General features: G+C 41.7%; 3 protein-coding genes across 3 annotated transcripts; all 3 read right to left on the reverse strand.

The window, feature by feature from the left end:
• Positions 1 to 3,100: 3,100 nt before the first annotated feature.
• On the reverse strand, positions 3,101 to 6,998 carry npy8br (neuropeptide Y receptor Y8b). The gene is made up of 2 exons (XM_026342589.1): positions 6,872 to 6,998; positions 3,101 to 5,256 (listed from the first exon to the last, which is right to left on the reverse strand). The coding sequence occupies exon 2, from the start codon at positions 5,093 to 5,095 to the stop codon at positions 3,983 to 3,985; it is 1,113 nt and encodes a 370-aa protein (XP_026198374.1). The 5' UTR covers positions 5,096 to 5,256; positions 6,872 to 6,998; the 3' UTR covers positions 3,101 to 3,982.
• A 1,962-nt stretch (positions 6,999 to 8,960) lies between these two features.
• On the reverse strand, positions 8,961 to 9,703 carry LOC113150926 (progonadoliberin-1-like). The gene is made up of 4 exons (XM_026343679.1): positions 9,675 to 9,703; positions 9,444 to 9,576; positions 9,171 to 9,266; positions 8,961 to 9,044 (listed from the first exon to the last, which is right to left on the reverse strand). Exons 1-4 carry the CDS (start codon positions 9,683 to 9,685, stop codon positions 8,997 to 8,999), a joined length of 288 nt encoding a protein of 95 aa, XP_026199464.1. The 5' UTR covers positions 9,686 to 9,703; the 3' UTR covers positions 8,961 to 8,996.
• A 492-nt stretch (positions 9,704 to 10,195) lies between these two features.
• Positions 10,196 to 14,993, reverse strand: kctd9a (potassium channel tetramerization domain containing 9a). The gene is made up of 12 exons (XM_026343648.1): positions 14,838 to 14,993; positions 14,384 to 14,505; positions 14,250 to 14,293; positions 14,059 to 14,155; positions 13,918 to 13,976; positions 13,677 to 13,805; positions 13,481 to 13,548; positions 12,819 to 12,914; positions 12,588 to 12,737; positions 12,082 to 12,187; positions 11,869 to 12,002; positions 10,196 to 11,653 (listed from the first exon to the last, which is right to left on the reverse strand). Exons 1-12 carry the CDS (start codon positions 14,883 to 14,885, stop codon positions 11,537 to 11,539), a joined length of 1,170 nt encoding a protein of 389 aa, XP_026199433.1. The 5' UTR covers positions 14,886 to 14,993; the 3' UTR covers positions 10,196 to 11,536.
• Between the last annotated feature and the right edge of the window lie 72 nt (positions 14,994 to 15,065).

Here is a 15,065-nt window from a genome sequence, read left to right on the forward strand (position 1 = left end):
ACACCGTTGAACAGAACAAGGCAAGTGGATTCATGATTATTTTAAAAGTTAGCACATGTTTTTACAACAGTAAACGTGTTTAATTTGCATATAAAAAAAATTAAATCAGCTTGCTTGTGTTTTCCACAGCCAATTGTTTAGAATATGAAAGCGTGTTGAATTGAATGTGTGGCAGCTCTGTAACCTAGTTCTGTCCAAAGGTAATAAAATCCATCTACCAGAGTTCAAAGTTCACACATTATATAACATTTGTTTAATCTACACAGAGACCAAAGTGGAAATGTCTCCTTGTGTTCCAGTGTTTATACCATTCTAACCATCTCCTTGCTCCATCTACGTATTTGCTGTACAGCCAACATTTAGTAAGAAAACCTAGGTAAGTTAGACTGAGGTTATTTTGGAGTGACTGTTACCTTGATAAGTCGCTGTATATGTCATCAAGTAACCCCAGCAGTGCATGTCCCACTTTTGTTTTGTCCTTCTTATCAAGCAATGAAACTATGTGTCGGAGCTGGTTCCACTAAAACTGCCTCAGCCTGGCATAGCTCCTCTGGCAGTGTTTAATAAAGTGCCTTTAATAGCTTGGTGCTCTGTGTCAGCTTGAAGGAAACCCACTGAAACCCCCGAGGAAGCTGTAACCAGGCAACTAAAGCTGAGGCTGTGGTCTACCACTTTTCTTCTGATCAAAGAAAATGGAAGGTCAGACGCAGAGGCCAGGCCCAAAATTGCCGGGGCAAGATTAAGACTGATAAAATAATTTTCATCTATCTATCCATCTATCTGTGTACACGCTACAATATGCAACAAACCCAATCCTGGGGAAAAACAAGCTGACAGTAATCAGTGGGTTGCCATTCCCCGCTGTCAAGTCTGCTTGTGTTATGCAAGACAAAACTACTGTGTTATTAATATTACAGAAGACAAAGATGAAATTAAGGTCCAGAAATATCTTCCAGTTTACAGCTTCATTAAAAAAAAAAAAAAAAAGCTGACACACTGGGCTATTCTGCTTTAACTTCATCATGAAGGATTACATGAGCTGGTCGGTCAATAAAAGAGGTGACACATCAAGCTGTTGTGGTATCTAGGTTAATAAATAGCTAAAAAAAAGGAAATGTTTGCTGAAATAAACAGATACAGCTCTGATTAATCGGAAAGCACCTGATACAAGGCAAGACCATTATGGCAATTCATTAGAAAGATAAGCGAACAGGGAAATTTTCATTAAGCTGATACTGCGTGTACATGTGTTTGACCCTTAGATGAGCTTCCTGCTGTCTTTCCATGTGTCCTACAAATGTTAGTAAGTGTATAATAATGTCATTACAATTCCAGAGACGTCAACTTGTCTGATCAAAGGTGCACAAGGTCAATGTCTTTGCCTTTACCTGGAAAATCATTTTTTAGCATCCCTGTAATGTGGCACTTTATATAACTTGTGCAGTTTAGATTAGATTCTGTAGCCTCCTGGTCTTCACAAGCCGAGGAGGTTTCACACATCACAGTCAAGACTTTTCTTCCTACAAAGGAGCATTAAAATGTTCTAAATCAGCTTCAGAGCCAAGCAAAAAAAAAAAAAAAAAAAGGAATCATTATGCTCTGTTATTACAGTATTAAAGCAGGCAAAATATGTGACTGGAGTGAATTCAGTTTTCAAAACAACAGCTTGAGGAAATCTCTGGCCAGCGATGTAGTTCTTGTCGTTCCTGTGATCTGGAGAGGTTGCCTATAACAGAATCTCTCTAAATGAAAATACAAAGAGCTGAGATGCTAATCTTTCTGGAACTGCTCCACTGAAAAGGAGAGTCTGGCCCTGTGGAATCATTAAGTGTTTGCCTCCAGCTTCATTTCATAGCACATCAGTGTGCCCGTAGCCCCCTTAGCAGTAACTTGAGTAACAATGTAAAATGGCATGGTTCCACTGTCTGTCAAGTGTTGCTGGAGTACAGTCAGCACCGCCAGTACTGTCAGCACCGCCAGTCTGCACCAACGGCATCTTGGGTCCTTTATTCCAAACAAAATGAATGCAGCTGCTTCATTTGGGGATTTTTAAAAGGAAAGACACGTAGGAGGAAGGAAATAAAGCAGCGCACAGGTGACTGACAGCCTGTAAAGGTCAGATCGGACCAAGGCAGCGGAAGCAACGCAGTCAATTACACGGACAAGGACCTCTGAGAGTTTTCTTAAGGGCTAAACGTCCTTTAAAAAACACTTTGAGTAAAATGTAAGTGTCCAAAACAGCTCTGGCTTTCTGTAAGGTGTAAAAACAGCCTACACTTGACCTTTTGACATCAGCAAAAACTAAAAGGCCTGTCACACCAACAATCTAACCTTCTCCTCTTTGCTTCGTTGATGTATTTCTTCTTTTAGGCAGAACAAAGTGTTAGCATGCACCCCCCTCAGCATCAACATTAAATATGAGTATGCATGTTTATATAAGCACAATATTACATCTTGTACATGTTTAACATCTACAGCACTGATTCTGAACTGCTAGAAGTTTAGATGCCTTTTAACATACAGTACATCTCAGAATACAACACTAGCACGTAATGCAAGTGTTTATTGGCTCATGTTTTAGCAAAGCCGTGTCGTAATCTTTGCAGAATGAGGACCCCACGCTCACACTCTGCACCGTCTCCTATAGTGGAAACGGTGCAGCCTGGCTTCAGTCAACAAATTTATCTCTAATGCGAGGCTTACCAATCAATTGTTGGCTAAAGGCTGAGAGTGGCGTGGATGAACTTATTTACAGTACAAGGTGACAGCGAAAGATCAATTGCGTGTTATACACACACTCATAAAACAAGGTGGACGTGAGATTTGAAAAAAAAAAAAAAGGATGAGAATTTAAGAACACATCGTCAAGACTGTGACAACATACAGTAGACATTATTCTTAAAGATAATAGTTTGTGTTTAATTCAGTTCAATACCACAACAAGAAGAGATTAACAACAGATTTCCTAGGAGATATCTGCTATGCTACACCGTGCACTTTATTGCCGAGCACGCCACAAACTATAACTGTGTCACATCTTTTACAGGCCACACATGGATTTACTAGAGTTATATACAACAGAAGACCTGCTCTGACAAAATACTTTACAGCTGTTTTTATTTTGTTTTATGGCACTTGACATATTGTTGTTGTAGGGCACATTTTATGAGAAAAGCCGACCCACACCCACACAGACTCACACACACACACACACACACACAAAAAGGAATGTAGAATATAGGAGCAATGTATATATAAAGCTGTTGCCTCTTTGTAAAAGATCATTACATGGTTTCTGATAAGGTAATAAAAAATGCATTAAGATAATGCTGGAGCCATATTTAATGCACTAATGTTCTCTCCTTCTGCTGTGTTATAAACTAACCTGTCAATAATCATTAACACATCACAGTTCACGATCCCACATATTTTTTTATCAATAATATTAACATAAAAGAGCGAAATGGAAAAGAACGGGCCCGAACCCTTTGTCCTTTCAGTTCTCTCCAGCGGTTCCTTTGCTCACATTTACAGCAGGTACAAATGTGAAACGAAACCCAAACCCCGAATCACTGATACTCATTCAACATGACTTCTGTGTAGACGGCACAAAACAGAGTCTCATCATTCACATTTCCCAACAGCATGTGGGAGATGGACTATACAGACTGTACAGCTGCAAAAGTGCTCGTGTAAAGTGTCTTCAGTTGTCCTACAATACTTAAACTCGTCCAACCTTTGTACCATCATTTTGTTATCTACTTCCTTTTACATGTGAAGTGGTACTAAATTGAGGGCACCTCGCCACACCACAAGTGTCTTCAGTCTGCTCCCTCTGGACTGCTTTGAGGAGGTTTATAACTTTGTTAATGTCATCCTTGCCAATGCACACAACAAAGCCCGAGAAGCACTAAAAGGACGACACAACGAAGCCTGCAGAGGCCCCCGGAGTTTCTTTGTCTTTTACTGAAAAGGCTTGGATTTAACTATTGATGCTGGTAGATCCATTGCTCAAGATTGACCCCTTGGTGACCTCTGTGCTGACCGTGGAGAGTGGGACGCTCTCGTACCTCTCTGCCACCCCCCAGCAGCGACAGCGCAACAGGGTGGACTTCAGCTGTTTCTGGAAATTGCTGTTGAGGAAACCGTAAATGACGGGGTTGACGCAGGTTGAGGCCATGGCGGTGAGGTGGCAGAATGAAAAGATGATGTCATGGCTACAGGACGGGATGGCCTCATGGTCCCAGTCAAACACTGCATTGAAGACATTCAGAGGGAGCCAGGAGAGGGCGAACGCCACCACTATGGCGATTAACATGGTGTTGATCCTCGTCGAGCTCTTGTTTTTCTTTTCAGTGGCATTCCTGCTGCGCTCCACCATGTCCTTCCTCATCCTCAGGCGCAGGTAGATGTGCAGATAGCAGGCCATGATGAGGATGAGAGGAAGGAAGTACTGGAAGACGAGAAGGGAGGTGGTGTAAGCTTGGCGTTGTTGAAGCGATGGCCACTGCTCTATACAAAGAGGGCGATCACTGACTGGGAAGGGGAGGCTCTGGTTCTGGAAAGGCAAAGAGAGTATGCTGTATGATAGAAAAGGCACAGAGATTAGGCAGGCCACGATCCAGGTGACAGCCACGGCCATGTAGGACTGGCTCACCACGGGCTTCCATCCGGTTGGGTGTACAATGAGCTGGTAGCGCTCCATTGCGATGAGGACAAGGGAATAGATGGAAACAGTCACTGATATACACTGTATGAACGGTGTTAGCTTACAGAGGGTGTCTCCTAGGATCCAGTGGTCCATCAGAGTGTAGATAATGGTGACGGGCAGGCACACAATGCACATGAGGATGTCAGAACACGATAGGTTGACAATGAAGATGTTGGTAACGTTGCGCATCTCCTTGTGCCGTGTGATGACAAACACCAGGCAGGAGTTCCCAATGAGACCCACTGCCAGAACAGTACTGTAAGCGACAATGAGAAAAGTGGTGCCACTCACGGACAGTGAACAGTTCTCCGCGAAATCCCATGGGATCTCTTTCCACAAGGCTTGGTTGTAATTGCTGTTTGCTGTGATGGGCTGCAGCTCCATGGTGGCTTTTCCTGGACTCGCTTCAAAGGCTGGAGACTAAATGGACTGATTTGTTGTGTCACACGTGCTGTAATTACTTCATGAATAATATTTGCATTTTCTACCAGCTCTCCCTCATCCTTAAGTTTTGGCAGTCTTTAAAGTGGTCTTTTGTTTTCTGCCTGAAAAAAAAAAAAGAAAGCAAAAGAAATTAGTAACCTTTAACAAATTTCCCGTCATGAAAAGTTTTCCAGGTTCTAAACTTTTGCGACATTTAAGACTTTATCCCTCAGAGTTTGTGCTCATAAAAACTGCAGGATGAAAAGAAATTGACCCTCAGTAGCTGAAAAAGCTCATTTCACCATGTGCGTGTGGCAGAAAGTGAGTCTCTTGCTTCGGGGTGTGATATTAAATTCACAGCTCTCCTGGATGTAATTCCACAAGTTGCTTTTTGGCGCTAAGATGTATTTAGTGCTCTAATTCCACATTTGCACACACCAGCAGTGGGTTCAATATTGCAAAAACTGAGATTTATGAAGGGAATAATTAATGTTGGTATTCAGATACCATGAGGCTGTTGGCGGAACACAAGTTTTCTTTCTCCACGATTACAGGATAACAACAAATGATGCACTGATGGCATGTCATCAAGAAAAAAATTACAGATACAGAGCTTGTGGCATCGCTATAACAGCATGATGATTCCAATTTCCATCACAATAATGGTGATAATAACTGCTTCTTGAGAGACAATCATTTCCTCTCAATACCCCCCCACCCCCCCTCCCCTTTTGACAGCAAAATTTGATTCTGTTCTCTGAAGGAGATGATGGCTCTCATTGTCACTGACCGTACATGCATATAGATGCATGCGTGTGCGTGGACGCCGCAGCAGAAACAGCACTGAATAACCACGATCTTTTGCCCACGGCTCCCCTCAGAAATGAGGACGCACCGTAGCTGTGCTAATTGAATGAAACTGAGGGAATTTAAAAGAGTTCTCATTTTCAGCATATGACAACTTAACAATGATAAATGCTGACAGATGGGACGTTGGAGGCTTGTGGCTGTATCATGAGGAGGAATGTCCCTTCATGATGTGCAGTTTCATGCTGTATGTGGGGATTACAAAAAACATTCATAACTAAGTAAACACAGGCAGCTTAGTACAATAATATCACTTGAATTCCTTTATTGCCCACAGTCTTGTGTATTTAGGGGCCTGGATAATTCATGCTCTGGATGTCAACCTGACAAAACCTAACTAAATTTCTGGCCTGCATACATGCTTGATGCAAGCTTGATGCTGATTGTTAGTGGCAGGCTTTGGACACTTAAAGTGAGGCACTGCTTTGTTGTGTCTTCTGACAGAGGACAGTCAAAGCAATGGAATAAGGAAAATTGTCAAAGACAATATTTATAACATGAGACTTATTATAATAGCTACAGATTCAGAAAATTAAAGAAATAATCATTAAACATGGACTAATTTAGAGAACGCGTGAAGTCGTGGTTGGAAAAACTAAGAAACGAGAGCTCACGGGGGTTTACCTCCAAAACCAGATGTTTATCATTGCAAATCCATTTTTTAAAATGCATCTCTCACATCAGCCCCTTTCCTTCACCTCACTAAACCACTTTGCCACGACACAAAAACAGCCACAAGTCTCTCAACCTAAAACGATTAAACATCGCGCAGCGGCTCATGAACATCACACGAAGGGATGGAAAGTGTCACATCGCTGGCAGTGTGTGTGTGTGTGTGTGTGTGTGTGTGTGTGTGTGTGTGTGTCCTACCCGGGGTCTGTGCTGCTGTCCTGGATCCACCGTCTGTCTGCAGCTGTGCCTCCGCTCGCTGTGAGTCGGACTTTCTCAGCTCCGGACAGGTGGAGCACACTTCTCCGTCCTCCGGCGCAGCGACGAGTGTGCGCACTGTTGTCCTGCCGGGAGGGGTGAGAGGAGGAGGAGAGGAGGGGGGGGGGGCGTCACACATTTCCACCTTAAAACCTGCAAAACGTCCTCTAAACTATGTGAGGGAGGTTTAGCAAGTCAACGGGAAACTCTAAATCCACATCTACTGTAGTGGGGAAAATCTAAACAGCAGCGGGCGCATCAGTGTTATTATATATGACAAGAATACACCACTTTAAAAAACTAATGTTAGACAAAAATAAGAGTTATTGGAGCCTTTTCGTTGCATGTAGTCGTCATATGAGCCATTGTTTCTTACCCAAATATGATTGAAGGTTAGAAATGATGAAGAGGGAAGATGAAAGATGGTTAGAGGCAAAAAAAAAAAGAAGGATATTAAGATAAAGGATAGGTGGATGGATGACACCTGAAGTGGGAAGAAAGATGGAGATGAAGAGTGTAGAGCGTTACAGAGAGGTACAACTTTCCAAGACTCACTGAGCTGTGTCCACCTTCCTGAGGGGAACTCGTGTGTTTCTCCATCCTTCATCTCATATCCAGCCGCTTCAGACTTGTGGCAGTGAGGCATCATCACCATCCTACACTCTCCTGTAAATGCCAAAGATATGAACGTGAATAATCACTCACTATGCAGGCGGAGCGATACCTGTTATCCTGTATACATGTAATATATACAGTATACGGTATATAGTAGTGAATTGATGCATTACCATCCAACATGAGGGATTTGAATTTTGTTTCTGTTCAAAGAGGTGTGTGTTAGTTTGATGTAACCTGCAGTTCATGATATTTCACACGCTTTAATATAACAAGATTTTGTTGTGAATCCTAGAGGTGCAGAAGAATACACTAGAATAAAATAGAAATATTCATGTAATGTACTAAAGTGCAGTATTCTCTATGCACTTTCATCTCTACATAACACACATATGTCAAATTTACTTCAAATAACCAATTACAATTCATACATTTTATTTACACATTGATATTTTTTATCTGTACATTTTTTCAAGTATTGAAATGCTGTAAGCACACTCCTGTTTACTGTATGTTGACTGTTGGAGTTATATTAGTACATGTAGCCTACATCATACAGAAAATAAAATTTGTTTCCTTACAGTCGAGAAGGCTTCAGACGCAGATCCAGCGCCGAGCATATCTTATCCAGGGTGACTCTGCTTCAGGTGGCGACAGTGCTGTCTTCTTGTAACCTGTGTTCCTTGTCTGTTCATCATCACCTTACTGATTTCTCTGTGTATTAAAGTGACTGTTGCCTGTTGGTTTTACATTTCTAGATAGACTAAGACAAGTGTTCCTCCCTCCAGCCTGAGTTACAGTGAGTGATGTGTGTCGAATCTGCTTCTAACGTGGAGCATGTTAGCTCTAGAATGACAGCGTCATAATGGTGAACGGAACGCTCATGATCATATTTTGGAACCTCTTTATGGAATTATTACTCTTAATGTTATTTATATTTAAGTTTCTCAGATGTATATGATGATGTACTGTAATCAAAAACACTACAATACACACTGGTCTTCCTGCATATTAGTAGTTATGTTGACAAAATGCTGCACATAAGGCTGTGATACATCTGAGTCAAACATCAGGGTTTTAGTTTCTGTAGTTCAGTTTCCAGTCACTCAGCTGATGCTGTTTTGCCCGTATCATGCAACATTCACCTTTGAAATTCCTGACACTGCCGACTTGATCCTCAGCCAGACCGAACCCTACACAAAACCAGTTTTTCCATGCTGTATCAAAAGCAATGAATCTGTTTTGTGTGTGTGTATTTTTGTTTCTTTCCTGGTGAAAATATAGCTTGTAGACACAAAAATCCAAAACCTTTATGTGAATATGTAGAGTATCTAAAATCTGAGACACTGCTGTATAAAGTAGCACAGATTGAGGCAACCCAGAAAACCTGTCATGTCAATCAATAACTGCAACAACTGTGGCATGCTCACATCATTTATTGTTGACTCAAATATCATTTTTTGTAAGTTCTTTGTCCATTTCCCCTGTCGGTGACACTGTTCTGTAAGAGAACAAGAGATGAAACACGTGAGAATGAATTTAAACTTTATCAGATCCATGGCAGTCCTAAAAATAATCATACATGTAGCAACAGAAAAAGAAACAATCAGAAATAAGAAACACTTACAAGAAATCCCTTTATTCTGTACAATTTGGCCAAAGGTGATTCCGCACAGCTCACAACACTGCAGGGTGTGTCCATGTGTGGAAACCCTTCAACTATCTGTTGAAGAAACACGTTGCATAATGGCGTGACTATTCAGGTAAATAATAAAGGAACCATGTCACTGATGCCGGCGTGATAACGCTCTCTTTACTAACAAGAAAAAATATGTGAACGAGGAAATAGCAGCATCTAGTGTTTAGCGGAAATGCCAAGAGCCTTCTGGTGAATGCTTACGTTGTCCAGAGTGTCTGAAATGCTGTCCAGGTCCCTCTTCCCTCCTGGGCTCAGTCCGTACGACCAGTGCTGACAGCAGTGCAGTGGCACTAAAGTACCCACAAGCAGCAAGGCCAAGAGTTTCACAGCCATTCTGAAGAGGAACAAACATGATTTTGTACATGTGTATAAGCGAGCTAATAAATGGAAGATTTCCCCGCAAAACTCTCAGCACATTGTTGATTTCTTTACCTTCTCTCCATGAGCTTCTCTGATATATTCTTGTCTGCAGTCCTTAGTGAATGCACTTGCACAGCATTTTGTGAGGCTTATATAAGCCTGTAACGCTTCCTTTCCTCTCAGTTCAACACTTAACTACAGGGGGTCACTAAGTGGGATTAAGGAACACTTACAGGTGACCTGCAGAGCTGTTTAAGACACTGGACATATTTTAGCAACGATCAAGCGTCTAAAGGTACATCCGGTTGTGTTTGGCACTTTAATAATAGGTTTTGAATATACAAAACACTCATTCATTCACAACTGACACCCAATAAATAATTACAAATCAGACATTTGTTTTCTTCTTCATAGCAGTTTATTTATAACAGTCATTTACGGAAATATACATTTCCGCGGTCGAGTGCAATAATCGTAGACAGGGAGACCTATACCACTGCCTGTTTCAAAAACAAACCCAACTTATGCCTCATATTGCATTTAGGTAGATATATCAAAATAAATAACCATAGCTCTTCCACTGATTTTCACTGAAGGTGAGACGCACATGATTGCCTTCATCGTTCATTCTCACAGGCTGGGTACCTACTCGTGAACTGAGTGTATAGTATTGCATCGGAGCAGCTTTGAGCTACAGCTAGAGAAACTTCACCAGTCAAAGACACACATCGCACATGCAGACAGACACAGTCAAGTAAGAAGTGACATGAGCTCCTTGACAAATCAGCTGATACAACCTATTCTAACAATGTTTTCTTTTTGTTTTGTTTTTTGGGAGGGGTAGATTTGGAAGCACTGGATTTTTTTTTTTTTACATACGATTACAAGCACCAAACATCTTTACTGAAAAGGCTTAAACATATTACACGTTAACATAAACCTGTGCAAATAAGTTCAAAGCATGATTATGTGATATTTGTCGATACATGGAGCGGTATTTCCAAGCAAACCCACTCTGACAGCAAGAACGCATGACAATGGCTTCCTGTAACAGCCCATCAAGTGGGATTATTTTTCTCATAATGGCAATATGGAGGATGACGAATTATACACAAACATGACAACAAGCAGTGCCACAATCAAATGCATGCTATTGTGGATCACTCGCACTCCGGATTAAATACTAAAATAAAATAAAGAGGTAGATTCACAAAGAGCAAAACAAGGGAAGGCTTTCAAAGAAGACAATAAGTAGGAAAAGAGAAACCTCACAGCTCTTAATCTTGTATTGCATACCCAAGCTGTGTTTAAAACTAGCCTGCCGCATAGTTTTACGGTGCATGAAACAGCACGTTCAGCCTTTTAGACTGTGCTATAGTATGGCTTTGGCTTGCATTGCTTCTTTTGTAATATGTTGAATCCAGCAAAATTAAGTTACATACTTAAAGAGGAGTTTATGACGACACAGTTATTAGTAACGCTTCAATTCCTGCTAAAGCAGCATTCAGTGAAGCTCGGAGCTCTGAAACCTACTGCCAACAGATAATCTGAATCTGACTCCCATTAACATGTCAAGTAATATGAAATAAATATAAGTTTTGTAAAACATTAAATGAGTATAGTTGTTGGATTGCATCCAGATACATCTACATACACGAGGAACGTTTCTTTGTTTTGGTGATATATGCCACTGAACATTAAAAACAAAAAATTAACATACAAACATACGTGGACAACCCTGGATAAGTTCTAGTGCAAGATATTTAAAGCTAACATAACATTGGTGGAATGCCAGGGGTGTGCATACAACTACCTGTCCTGTAGACAGGCATAGATTGATTTATAGTAGGGGAGTAAAGGAGAGGGTAGCTGGAGGAGACGAGCATTAATAAAGCCAAATGTGGCCCACACTGGAGTTGCAGGTATGTAGTGAATTATCTGACACTCTGTGACATGTGCAGAGGCGTCAGCATCTCTTCAAAAATGGCTCCCTTCACGTTAGACCCTCTCAGGTTGGCTTCTTGTAGATCACAGCCAGACAGGTCACAGTTCTGCAAAGAGGCAGCACAGGCGTAACATTTAGAGAAGATGATGAAATGGGCTTGGTATAACACCTGGAGTCTAACTGGAGAACAGTACCGCGTTATAACTGTACTGTAATTTATTGAAAGATCCACTGTTTTAACCTTTTTTGGCCTTTAAAATTTTCCAGCTGAGATCACCTGAGTGTCTTTAGGGATAATCCTTTCTGTTACCCTTAACTTACCTCAAGATCAGTCCCTGCTAAAGTGGCGCCCCGCAGGTTACAGTTCTTCAGCTTTGCATTTTTCAGAGTGGCCACACGCAGGTTGATACCGGTCATTTGGCTTCCTTCCATGTCAACCCCTTTCAGGTTAGCACCTGATTACAGGAACCTCTGGTTACAATGTGACAACAAATGTAAACCAAGTCTCCCTTGAGTAGGGACTGTGATGATTACCTTCCAGGTTGGCCTTCAGTCCAGATGGGTCTTCAAAATTGCATCCCTTCAGAGAAGCTCCTTCAGCATTGGAACAGAGCATCTTCACCCCTTGTAGGTTAGCACCCTTTAAAAGACAACAAGACAAGTATTTATGATGTTAAATGTTTATACTGAGTTATGCCCTGCAAGACATTTATGTACAGCAAGTCAGACTGTGGGAAAAACAGCCTGCTTGTTATTTTATTTAATGAGGCGATTTGAAGAGTAGGTGTGTAAGTGTTGGAGAACAGAATGGCTCTTCCTCCACACAACTGAAGAGGCAGCAGGTGTGACGTGGCCGCAAACCAAGTCGACTGTTCACAGCAGGAAGGCCAACGATCAAGAATAACACAAAAGTTACCCACAGCTCAGAAACACACAGGAAATGTCTGCTACCCCACAGTGGGCAACTTTTTGAGAGCATTCTGCACTCACAATGTGTCTGCAGATACCGTTCATGTGTCAAACTGAGTTTTTAGACTTACGTCCAGGTTAGCTCCGGAAAGATCAGCCCGCTCCAGATTGGAACAGCACAAGTTGGCATGTGTCAGATTGCAGCGGCTGAGATTAGCCATCTTGAAATTAATGTAGCGCAGGTCAAGTCGGGACAGATCAGCTCCACTGAAATTAAGTCCCTGAAAGCAGTGAGAGTGTATGTGTCAAATATTAAGTTGATATAGTGAAATGATGAGGTAAATAAAAACATTGTCATGTACCTGACAGCGGAGCTCTGACTTGGTAGGTGTCGCTAGAAGAAATCGAACAAACTCCTTCCGGGAAATGGGAGAATGGTCATCAGGTGGCTGCGAGTTCTGTTTTGAAAGTAAAAATATGTTAAAGTAGTGAACACTGGATGAGGTCATCACATTACTAAATGTAAAAAAGAGATGCACCAATGCTGATACCAGTATCGTTTATCAAGCCCAATACTTGCTTAGGCAGACACTAAAGGGTTAAAGATATATTCCGATAAGTGATACAGTCACACAGACATACAACACCTACTGGACAAGCACAACACAAACTTGTGAAAATTCAACATGTTCAGTCCTGCAGTTGTCATGTCACCAGGCCTGCGGTGAACTTGAGCCTGACCCTCTCAACACCCACAAAACCCAAAACAGCTAATTTGATGTAACTGTCCAGAGTCTGTTCTCAGCTGCAGTGTAAGAGAGAAGAAGATGCCACAGACTATAGTAACGACAGAGGCATGCACCCTTTTTATACATATTTAAATTGATGGGGGGCACGCTCTTACAAAGCTCAAGTGGCACTATGTTACAGTACCTGCAGTGCTCAAAGTACTTGTACTTAACTTGGAAACAAGTGGTATCAGGTATCCCTACTGTAAACCTTACACACTTCACACACGCTTCACCTTGATTGCTACTTCCAGCTGTTCAGCAAGTTGCTCAATTCCAAAGAAGCGTGCCTCCTCGAGGACACCTGGAAGACATTCATGATAATGTTACCATCATCTTTTTTTTTTTTTGAGAATTACTGTGAGAGTCTTTTGACTCATAATATAGATATATTCATAGAGGTATTCATTTAGGATTTATAGCAAAGCTTACCTCGTATATTTATGCCTTCATTTATAATGAGCTGACCGTGTCTCAGGTAGTTGAGAATAGGCTCAAAGTATTCAGGGCTGCGGTCAATCAGGTAAGCCCCGTGCTTGTCCTGCTTGTTCCCCCACACATCTGGAGCAAACACACAGGTCAACAAAAGTCATTCAAAAAAAACAAAAAAAAAAACACCTTACATTAAAAATAACATAATGGTTGGTCAAGTTGCCCTGCAGCCGCGACTGACCTTTATCTCGAAACATGTGAGCGAGCATGCTCTCTGGCTCCTTGCTGACCAAGGTGCTCCTGAACACAAAACAAACACAGTGAGCAGAGAGACGCCTCTCTCGGTTGATCCTAGTGAATCCTGCATTCAAAGCACAGATACCTGGTGGTGGTGAAGAGACGCCCACCAATATTCAGGGTCAGCCAGTCAGTGTGTGCACCCTGCGGGTCAGATGTAGCCTTGGCTTCATTTTGAGGATCTGTGACGTAGAAAAACAAGACGAGAGAGTAGTTTGAAGCATGTGCTCACTTTCACTGATGGCGGAGGAGACGCCTGCAGCAGTCATGACTAACCAATAAAGGGCTCTCCTTCTGACACATACAGCACGTCGTCATCTCTGTTAGGAGGACAGATGGAAAAGACACACGATGAGGCGTTGTGTCCACTGCGTTTTGGTAACAGATCCATCACTTTCATCGGGGCTTACCTTATGAGGGCGATGTCATCTATCAGACCCCCCTTTCCATTGTATAAACTGGACGCTTTGATTCCTAACTTATTGCTCGCTACGGACAATAGATCGGACAAGGTCCCGTACACTGCTACAACCTAAGAAAAAGATTTTTTATAAAACAGTGAATTGACAAAAGGAAAGAAAAGTGAAACAAAATGGGTCACTGCTGTATAACATTATAAGATTAGTGAGTCACAGGGAGCCAGGTCGAGAACTTACGCTTATCTTTAATGTGTAAAGAAAAGCCATGAAGGCTCACGTTTACCTTGACTTCCCATGTTGATGACACACATTACAGGTTAGATGCAGTAGAATATTAGTGTTTATTAACTAACGTTATAATAAAACATGCAACGCTGTCCAGTGGAAAAAGCGAGTCATTCTGCGGCCCGAGCTCCTGCACTAAACCGCCTGAGATATTACCCACCTTGCCATTTTTAGATGTGCCGTTAACAAATAAGGTCACTCTTCTCATTGTTTATACACTTTGGTAATAAGTACTTTGTTATCTTTCAACACTGATGTCGCGTTTGCCAGCTAACTCCTTGCTTGTATCAAACTGGGTTAGCCAGCTGCATCAGACAACAACACGAGACAAAAGATGCCTTCACAAGTTCTCGGTAAAAAAAAAAAAAAGTACATACAGCTGCAAAAG

Source organism: Anabas testudineus, chromosome 9 (assembly GCF_900324465.2).
Source record: "Anabas testudineus chromosome 9, fAnaTes1.2, whole genome shotgun sequence".
Lineage (NCBI taxonomy): Eukaryota > Metazoa > Chordata > Actinopteri > Anabantiformes > Anabantidae > Anabas > Anabas testudineus.

Coding starts and splice junctions, on each gene's coding strand:
- npy8br (XM_026342589.1), bottom strand. CDS start 5,095: ATGGAGCTGCAGCCCATCACAGCAAACAGCAATTACAACCAAGCCTTG.
- LOC113150926 (XM_026343679.1), bottom strand. Junction 9,267..9,443: donor TTTCAGACACTCTGGACAAC/GTAAGCATTCAC, acceptor TTTCTTCAACAG/ATAGTTGAAGGGTTTCCACA. Junction 9,045..9,170: donor ACAGAATAAAGGGATTTCTT/GTAAGTGTTTCT, acceptor GTTCTCTTACAG/AACAGTGTCACCGACAGGGG.
- kctd9a (XM_026343648.1), bottom strand. CDS start 14,885: ATGAGAAGAGTGACCTTATTTGTTAACGGCACATCTAAAAATGGCAAG. Junction 13,806..13,917: donor TCACATGTTTCGAGATAAAG/GTCAGTCGCGGC, acceptor TGTTTGCTCCAG/ATGTGTGGGGGAACAAGCAG. Junction 11,654..11,868: donor TAGCAGGGACTGATCTTGAG/GTAAGTTAAGGG, acceptor GCCTCTTTGCAG/AACTGTGACCTGTCTGGCTG.